The sequence below is a fragment of the Adiantum capillus-veneris genome, chromosome 25 (assembly GCF_014529385.1).
Source record: "Adiantum capillus-veneris isolate H3 chromosome 25, ASM1452938v2, whole genome shotgun sequence".
NCBI lineage: Eukaryota > Viridiplantae > Streptophyta > Polypodiopsida > Polypodiales > Pteridaceae > Adiantum > Adiantum capillus-veneris.
Genome location: NC_140955.1, coordinates 104,200,133 through 104,210,109, shown reverse-complemented (window position 1 = coordinate 104,210,109; position 9,977 = coordinate 104,200,133). Strand labels below are relative to the sequence as shown.

General features: G+C 40.3%; 1 protein-coding gene across 1 annotated transcript; it reads left to right on the top strand.

Annotated features, from left to right (window-relative positions):
- Window positions 1-1,629: 1,629 nt before the first annotated feature.
- LOC147425414 (uncharacterized) lies at window positions 1,630-4,186 on the top strand. The gene is made up of 6 exons (XM_086500193.1): window positions 1,630-1,882; window positions 2,061-2,105; window positions 2,250-2,294; window positions 2,446-2,538; window positions 3,310-3,378; window positions 3,747-4,186. The coding sequence occupies exons 1-6, from the start codon at window positions 1,670-1,672 to the stop codon at window positions 3,858-3,860; spliced, it is 579 nt and encodes a 192-aa protein (XP_086356319.1). The 5' UTR covers window positions 1,630-1,669; the 3' UTR covers window positions 3,861-4,186.
- The last annotated feature ends 5,791 nt before the right edge of the window (window positions 4,187-9,977 follow it).

The window sequence follows — 9,977 nt, the reverse complement described above, 5'->3', positions numbered from 1 at the left end:
ATGTAACTTTGGTCCCATAGGTCATATTTGACCTCCGAGGACGATAATAAAATCTATCTATCTATCTATCTATCTCTCTCTCTCTTCCTTTCTCAATGTGTGTATGCATTCTTTGTTTATGCATGTGTTTGTGCGTTTTTGGTTTATGCATGCTCTCTCTCTCTTTTCCTCTCTCAATGTGTGTGTGCATTCTTTGTTTATGCATGTGTGTGTGCGTTTTTTGTTTATGCTTTGTGTTCTCTCTCTCTCTCTCTCTCTCTCTCTCTCTCTCTCTCTCTCTCAAAAACACAATGTGTGTGTGTGTCAGAGAGAGGGAGAGAGAAAGAGGGGAAGGGAACATGAGAGTGAGGAGAGGGAAGGAGCATACCTGGCTCTCCTTCCTCTCCTCGTGTGTGTGTGTGTGTGTCTGTGTGTGTGTGGAGAAGAAAGAGAGAGAGAGGGAGAGCACGTTACCTTGCTTGCTTGAGCGCGCGCCGAAAACTCAGATCTGAGATTTGAGTTTTCAGACGCTCTCGGTTCTTTGTTTTAGCCCCGACGTTGTCACTATAGGCGTCGCTAAGTTACTTGTAATTTAGCGACGCCCATAGCGACGCCGTGGTTTTTCACATTTGAGCGTCGCTACTATTAAGTACCCTCTTGTACTCTGTGTTCGGTTGCATATCAATGAAGAAGATGGTGTTCTCTTTCTGTGACTTGTCTTCTATTTTGCCTTCATGTGTTTTGTTGTTTATATAATGTAGGGCAGTGTGAGGGTATTCATTCCCGTAATGCTTATTGCTCCTCTGCGGGCAATAGACATTACACAAACGCCTCTACAAACTTATCCACAATTGGACTTGTACTACATTTCCAATGTCACCTTGTTCACTGGTTGCATATCTTGGATGAAGCATAGAGCACCATTCTTCTTCGAAACTGTGAACCACGTGTTTGAGTATGGAGCACAAGAAGTGTATTTGGTGTGTGGGTGCTTGGTTGGACAAGCCCAAGTGTAGAGGGTCGTGTGCAACCCCTTACACTGAATAAAGGGATCTTTTTGGCACACACATGTGCAACCCCTTATATTAAATAAAGGTGATCTTCTTGGCACACACACGACCCTCTACACTTGGGCTTGTCTGGCCAAGAAGCACCCACACACCACATTATTCTGAGAATTTTTGGAAATTTGAGGGAATTTATATAAAGGAAAAATTACCAAAATACCCATCTAATTTGTGGAAATTCCAAATATACTCCTCAAATTTCAAAAATTCCCAAAATACCCTTGTATCAATTTTTGTTGGATTCCTCAAGATTTTCTAGTCTTTACTCTTGTTTGACAGTTGAGATCAGTTTTTGAGTGCTTAGCATGTAGTTTTTTGCAAATTACCTCGCAAAAAAAGGCAATTATGTCTATCTCCAAAGCCTACATAACCAACTCAAATTTTAGTTATTTTTTTGTTTTTGGTGAATTACTCTCACAACCAGGGGTATTTTGGGAATTTTGGAAAATTTGAAGGGTATTTTGGGAATTTTTGACAAATTATGGGGGTTGCTTTGGGAAATTTTGAAATTTGAGGGGAAGTTCCACAAATTAGATGACAAGGCCAAACGCTATATAGGGTGCAGCTATTCGTGTGTCTCGACGTTTCGAACGTCCAACTGTGCAGAGCAGAGCGGGGTAGCAATGGCGGAAATCGATACCGGCATGTACGAGTCCCCGCTCAACATGAGCCTTGACGACATCATTGCCTCCAACAAGCGCATTGCTGATGCTGCCAATCGCACGCACCACATTACGCCTCATCGCTTGGGCAGCAGCCGCAGCCGTAGCCGTAGCCACAGCCACAGCCACAAGCTTCGCCGCAACCCCTCTAGCAATGGTGGGCATCGTGGCCAGGCAAGCTTATTCTCTCTGTCGTTTTTTTCCCTGATGTATATGTCTCTCCTTTTATCGGCATGGAAGGTGGGCATGCACGCATATATGCGTCTGCACACAAGTTTGTTTCATGTCTGCGCCTAACCATTTGCAAGCTCTGCCACTAATCAGTAGATTGTTTTTGTGAATCGCTAAGCAGAGCCCAGGAGGTAGACAGGAATCACCAGGAAGGAGGAGTGCGAAGGTAGTGCGGCAATATTGTGGTGCAAATATTTTGGTTCGACGCTTTCACGGATGAGAAACCGCAGCCATATTCAATCCCTCACCTCCCGTCTGTCCGCAACCTCTTCTACTAATCAGTTGTTTGTTTTTATGAGTTGTTAAGCAGACCCCAAGAGAGAGGTGGGAATCACCAGGAGGGAAGCGCTCGAAGGTAGTGCAAAAAATGCGGTGGAAAGATGTTTGTTTGACAATTGACACTTTTATACAGATGAGAAACCGCAGCCCATATTCATATGACAACTCCCAATCGCCCGCAATGTCTGCCACTAAATGGTCGACTGTTTATGCAAATTGTCAAGCAGACCCCAAGAGGAAGACAAGAATCACCAGGAGGCAGGAGTTGGAAGGTATATGTGTCCAATGTGGGTCCTGACGTATCAGAATCAATGCTCAAGGTTTGTAAAGCGGCGAGGGCCAAAACGATCATTGCTTCTTGACAGCAGTGCAGCTTCTTTCGCCTATGACAACTTTGAGTGGTCTCAAAGAAACCCTTGTTCGGGCTCCCGATTTCATCTTGCTAGTCTAGGGGGGCATGTAAATTGTAAGGTCGAGCATTATATCTGCACAAGCACATGTCTGTGCACAATGAAGTAGAGCCGAACCATGAATGCGACACTTGCTGCTATGGTTAAAAGGCAGAAAGTGGTTGCCTTAGGTGATGGTGGTATGCTTATGTTGTGCGAGGACATCGACAAGCCTATGAGATCTTATGGGTTCTATGATCATCCCTACCCTCCATTTGACTTCAGGAACTATACATACGTCCTAGTCTGCTTCTCAGCCATATTGGCCTTGAAATTCTGAAAGTGAGTAGCTTGTGAATAGTCTGTGTGATCGTTTGAATGTGAGGGTTAAACCCTTGATTCTTGTGGCTTTCATCATTCTTATGGGGTTGTAACATTGTAGGGAGAGTTGCCCATCTCACCATAGGGTGGGTCTCTTTGATCTGTTGGATCTCTTATTGTTATCGAGATAGACAAATTTGTGCTTGAATCAACATCGTTTGGTTTGCAAAGGTGCAAATGTTAAGCTCGAAAGCGGAGCGCTATCTTTGGGTTCATGGCCTGATCCTTTTCCCAGGGATTGAAGGCGTTTTACAATGCAGACATAGTTTTTTGGCCTTTTTATTTAACAATCTACTTGGATGTGTATGGTTTTGGCATCAGAAGCATTTCTCGAAGGTGGGCAAGGTTTTAGATTGCAGTTTGCATTTTGATCGAGATGGCGAACACCAGGTTTTTCCTCACTAGAATTCTCACTTTTTCTGGGATTGCTTCGTCTTTGCTAAGCCTTGGGGAAATTCTGCTTCATTAATTCACAAGAATATTTAGAAATTTTCTCATGTAGGAAAACAAAGTCTTTTTTCAGTATTTTTCATACAATGCATAACATCATGAGCTTCTGCTCGAGAGTCACCGCATACCTAGCTAGGTACGATTGGGGGCAGGGGACCGCCGGCCCCCCCACCGGGCCGGCGGTCCCCTGCCCCCAATCGTACCTAGCTAGGTATTCGGTGCCTCCCGCACAGAAGCTCATGATGTTGAGGTAAGTCACAATGTGGGAATTATTGTGAGAATTTATCCAAAACTTCTTGTGATTGTAGGGAACAGCTTTAGTTGAATTTTCAAGTGAAAGGGGTGCTCATGCTGCAATGGATGAATTCCAAGGAGTTCTTTTCTATGGTGCCCCCCTCCACTTGGTTGTGCTGGCACAATAAACCTTATGTCCACCAAAGCGAGGTGGAAGGCGTTCGACAATTGAGGGACCCTTTGATTATACTCAAACGGATGTAGTAGATGCTAGCTACTTGTGTCGCATTCCGATTTTGTGCTTTGCGAAGATCTCCAGTCAATAGAGGAGAACAGAAATGAAAAAGAGCCATAGATCATAAAGAAACATGAAAATACACGTCAATGTGCTTTGGGCTACCTCTGCCCAAGGAGCCCCCACTTCCACAAGTAAATGGAGTACAGGAATTCCACAAGTAAATGGACTGCAGGAAGAATTGAGTTTAATTGTGGTTAATTGATTATGCTGCATGTTTTTAGCAAGTTTTAGTTGTTCGAAGGATCATCCAATAATATGAAAGTGTTTTAAGTCTCATGTTTGCTAAGAGCAAGACAAGTTGGAAAATTTTCTTGCACCTTCAAACATTGGCACTCCCAAGAGTTTGGGGGCTTATATTGAGTAGTAGTAAAATATGCCTATGTTATTTTACTCAAGAAAATTTATAGATTCATTGGGAATACCATATTAAATGAAAGAAATCTTCTAATATGAGCAATCACACCTTCAGTTTCTATGACTAGAACAGCATGATGCGAAGAATATACACGCGTGATACCAAGACAAAACATCAAAGATGATAGTTGTATTCTAAGTGCTAGTGTTAATCAATAACCTCTCTCTCTCTCTCTCTCTCTCTCTCTCTCTCTCTCTCTCTCTCTCTCTCTCTCTCTCATCCTCATCTTTTATATCAAGAAAAATTACCAAATACTAGCAAAATCTGGCGAGGAGTGACCCCTCAAATTTTCAAAATTCCCAATATGCCCTTGTATAAATTTTGGATGGATTGCCCCAATTTGTGCAGAGTCTAATCATTTTGACAATAGAGATGTATCTTTTAGGTGTCTTAGACAAAACTATTCACTAACGAGCTCACAAATAGAGGCATCTATGTATGAAAATGATGATCAATTTTATCTTGAGGGTCCACAATACGATCTAAAATCCGAGCTCCATGATCTTCTATCACGGAACCAACCTTCCCATGAAGAGTTGCAGAAAACGTTGCCTTTGGAGATTTTTAAGAGGTTAATGAGGGGCATTTTGGGAATCTTGGAAAAATTGAAGGGCATTTTGGGAATTTTTGACCAAATAAGAGGGCATCTCCCACAAATTTTAGCGGTATTTTGATAATTTTCCTTTTACATTAACTTTAGTTTGAATACGACAATTTTAAGGAGAATACTAGTACAATGGCGACGCCTTCGAGGCGGCACTGTCGGAGGTAGTGCTATGTGGATTTTCTCAATTTAGACATGCCAAAACTATCTACATGCGATGCCTTTTGTGTAGGTTGAAGAAGCAGCCATCAAAGATAGACATGCTCTAGTTAACTTTCGCTCTAGGCTTGGATTGCATGTACATAATGAGACAAAAAAGGCAATCGATATTGCAAAGTCTAGTCAATGCTAAGTCGTAAGGATGTTCATATGGAGATATGCTCAACCTTGTATGTGATTAGAGTCTTCTCACTTGAGGAAGAATGTGCTCTTGTAATTGTACTTACCTCCCATGCAATTACATGAAGACAATATTTAGAGATTTTGTCCATCTTTATGATGTACTCACCAACCGTCTCCATGCCCATAACGTCAATGAAAAGCGGTATCAACTTATGGAGAAGGAGCTTGTAAGGCGTTTGTCTCTTCCATTGGAGAAAGATTGTAAGAAAACCCTTCAAATAATTTCTGCCTTCAAGTGGGTGTGTGGATGGAGAGAGAGAGAGAGAGAGAGAGAGAGCATTCCACTGGAAGGAAGTGTTACGATAGTGAAAGCCCATTCAACTCCGAGCTAGTCCATAGCTACTATTGCATGCAGAGCCTGAGCCTCCAATTATAGAGCCAGATTGACACCACGTGCACCGAAGAAGTGTGTGTGTGCGCATGTGCACACACCCATAGAGGGTAGGATGTCTCCCATGGTCCATCGTTGATCTTGAGTCCCCTTATGCGCCACCATGTAGTCTCACCATCATTTTGCACGTCTTTGGCGGCTCTTGAGTCTGGCTATTGCTAACACTAGAATGGTAACATGACACTTTTATGCCCTTCCGCACTTTTGTGTCCCGTTACGTGACCATTTTGCGTGAATTATTTGAAGACTATGAAAATGAATTTCTAGGTGCTATATATTCACAAAGTTTCCTTATGAGCTGAAAAAAACTTGAATTTTTTTTTGGAATATCGATCTCACCACATTAACCCGACTCTTGCACAACATTTTTGAACCTAAACTATGTGAAAAAACGGTTCCTGTTTTTGGCTTTTTCTCAAATTTGTGCAACTATACCACTATAAACTTCATGTTTGTGAGGTTTAGATTGTTAGAGGATAAGACTTCATAGTTCTTAACATGTTTTGATTCTTCTAGGGAGAATTAAGTGTTAAAAGTGAAAGTTATGACCAACTTACAAGAATTGCATAATCCTGTTTTCTGGCCAAAATTAGCACTCTTATGATTTTTTTGGTGGCTTTCTTGATATACAAATTCAATTTTGATTGTGTAAGTGGCATGTATAACATAAAGCTAATCTTCCCTGAGTTTTGGGGGACCTAATACGCTATATAGCATAATATATGATGATGGTTGAGTTTCTTGATTGCTAAAGAATACGAAACATTTTAGTGTATCAAGTATAGCTTTCTCAATGCTAGTTTCTTAGGCCAATTGTGTGTATATTGTAGGTAGTAACCACATCTAATCTTAAACTACAAATTTGGCTAGATATTGAGTAGTTCTATGGGATTCTAGAGGTCATAATGCTAAATCTAGTTTTGTCATGTTTGTTGTATTTAGCACTTCATCATTGCCCCCAAGGTTCCACTTTGTAAGAGATCCATTATTCTTTTGACATGCTCCATGGCTTCTTTTGAATCGAATGGCCCAAAGGGAACTAAGAAAACATGTATTTAGTATCAATATTGAGCGTGACTGTAGAAACTTTGATGATAGGTCCGCAGAATGGCAAAAAGGCAAATTTTTTGTACCTATTTTTTTGCCCAAAAAAAATAGTGAGGCAAAAGCAACCATAGGTTTTGATCACCAACACGTTGAAGTTAATAGGGAATTTACCTAATTGACACACGAAGTCTTCATTTCCCTTCTCAACAAAACCTTCTGGCTGCTGCATATAAACTTCTTCTTGAAGATCACCTGCAAGAATACCATCTTGACATCCATTTGGTCAAGTTCCATGTCTTATTTAGCAACCAACACACGTACACACTGTAGAGTAGTCATCTTGAAAACCAGAGAAAAGATCTTATCAAAGTCAATACCCTGATGCTGCTTATTAAATCCTTTATTTTCGTGCCTCGTACTTCGTTTTATTATCATGAGGTGTAACTTTCTATTTATAAACCCATTTGCCTGGTAATGCCTTTTTACCTTTAGGCAACCAAACCAAACTTCAAGTTTTTGATTCTTATGTAGCGAGTCCATTTCTAATTGCATAGCTTTTCCCACTTTTCCTTGTCATCCATTGACATGGCTTCCTTATAGCAAGAAGACTCTCCGCAATATTTCAACATAATGTAGTCCAATGAGGGAGTAAATCTATCAGGAGGCCTTGAAACTCTTGTAGACCTTCTAATAACTACTTGAGCCAGCTGTTCCTCAACAACATCTTGTACTACATGAGGATTATGTCCTTGTTGTCTAAAATTAGGCATTTCAACCCTATTGTGAATAACTCCATCTTCTTGGAAGATAACTCTGCTGACCTCCACTGTATGCATATAGGCTTCTTATGCATCTTCTCTTCATTGAAGTATACGACTTTGCTACGAACAATCTTTTTAGCTTCAGGATCCCATAACCAATTCCCATCTCGCCAAGATTGCCATAGCCAAGAAATATGCATTTCTTTGACTTAGGAGCCAACTTGCTTTCGAAACTCCTTTGGATATAGCAATATGCTTCACAGCCAAAAGACTCTAAGATACTGGTACGAAGGTGGCTTCCCAGATCAAATCTCTTCAAGTATTTTATAATCTAAAGCCTTGTTAGGAGATCAATTAATAAGATGGACAACAATTGCTAACGCTTCCACCCAAAATCCATTAGGCAACTCTATATTAGAGGAGCATGCTACACAAATTCTCTTGTATGGTATGATTCATCCTCTTAGAAACACCATTTTGTGGAGGGTTATATGGAGCAGTCATCCCTCTTTTCATGCCTCACAAAATTTTGAAAGGTTTTAGTGACATACTCACCACCATTGTCAGACCTTAAGCACTTGACTTTCTTGCCAAACTGAATCACCACTAATGCCACAAAATTCTAAAATTTTTAAAGAACTTCATCCTTCTTCCTGAGAGGATATACCCACTCTTTTTGTGTGAGGTCATCTATGAATGTAACAAAGTATAATGAACCTCCCATGGATACGTTAGGCACAGGCCCACACACATCACTATGCACTAACTCTAATGGCTCACTTTTTTGAGTGCTTCCCTTTTTTTTGTGGTGTCTGTGTTTGTTTATCATAAAGACAATGCTCACAAATTGCAAATCCTCAAAAATTGAAGCCAGGAACATAAGAAAAACAAGACAAGATTTTCATTCACTTTTGAGACATATTTTCTAACTGGCAATGCCACAAAGAAACACTTGGCTGCTTGGTTACACAAATTATATGGTTTTTAACATTGGATACATGGAGCATGTACAAAGTCCCAGACTTTGAACCATGTTCTACCACTAAAGAACCTTTGGTGATCTTCCACGAACTATCACCAAATGTTTAGTAATATCCTGCATCATCCAATTGTCCTATACTAATCAAGCTTTTGGTAAGTTTGGCATACTATCCTCTTCAATAAGCAAACTTCCCTCAACATCAGCACATGTTAAACCATCAAGAGGTGCTGAGTTACTTATGACTGTGAAAAAAATATCCCAACTTTTTGGCAACGTAACTAGCAAGAACGTTGCTTTGACCGAATCGTCAAAATTGACTACTTGTGCAGAAAGCTGACTAAAAATTGTGTTGAACTCATTAAGATGGTTGCACATGGGTGTGCCTTCATCCATCTTCAAATCAACTAAATTTTTCATCCAATAAATCTATGATACTACACTTTGTTTCTCATACAAGTCACATTACTTCTTCCACAACTCATAGCTAGTCTTTTCCATGTTCACATATTGAAGTATACATTCTTTGACGATGTCAACATTATGGTAGACATGGAAAGCGCATCCAACTCCTGCCAATCATACTCATCCATATCCTCAGGCTTTATACCATTCATCTATATCAGCCGGATCTGCTTCTTCTGTACTAAGACATTGTAAATTTGTTCCTTCCAAAATGGGAAGCTAGTGCCATCTAACTTCTGAATGTTGAACAAAGAGTTCTCCGATGATGAAGACATCACTCTACAAGAAACAAAAGTGGTAAATCTACTGCACTAAAAAGATGATAGAAGACTTGAAAACTTTTGGCAGAGTCTCCCTTGTAAAACTGACTTTTGAACCCAAAGTGACTAAATTGGCAAGATAGAATTTAAAAAACTATCACTATCACTGCCTCCAACTCTAGAAGAGTGTCTTTGGCCAGATGGACACTATCAAATGCATACGCATAAAATGACAACAATGCCAACAATAGTCGGTCAGTAAATACACATCAATACTGCACTAACCGCATAAACATACATCCTATGTCGATGACAAAACTATGGGGATGTCAAGGGCTCACTCCAAAACCTATATCACCAAAAGGATCTCCACATTTGAGAATCCCCTAGCTCAATAAAACCTTAGCATGACCCTCAACAATAGGCTTTGCATATTTCAATCACAATACATAAACCACATAAGATCTTACATCAACCACAAAAACCCTTTTTGGTAACCACTGTGGTGGTTTGTCTGATTTAACAGAACCTCAAGATCTTACATCAAATATGTATGTGACAGAGATTGAAAAAAGAATCTGCAATGAAAACATGTACGTAGAAGAACCGACGAAAGTAGACCACTTTGCTGTCTAAACTAAATATCTCTCAAATTGTGCAAAATTTGCAAAAGTTCTAGACCA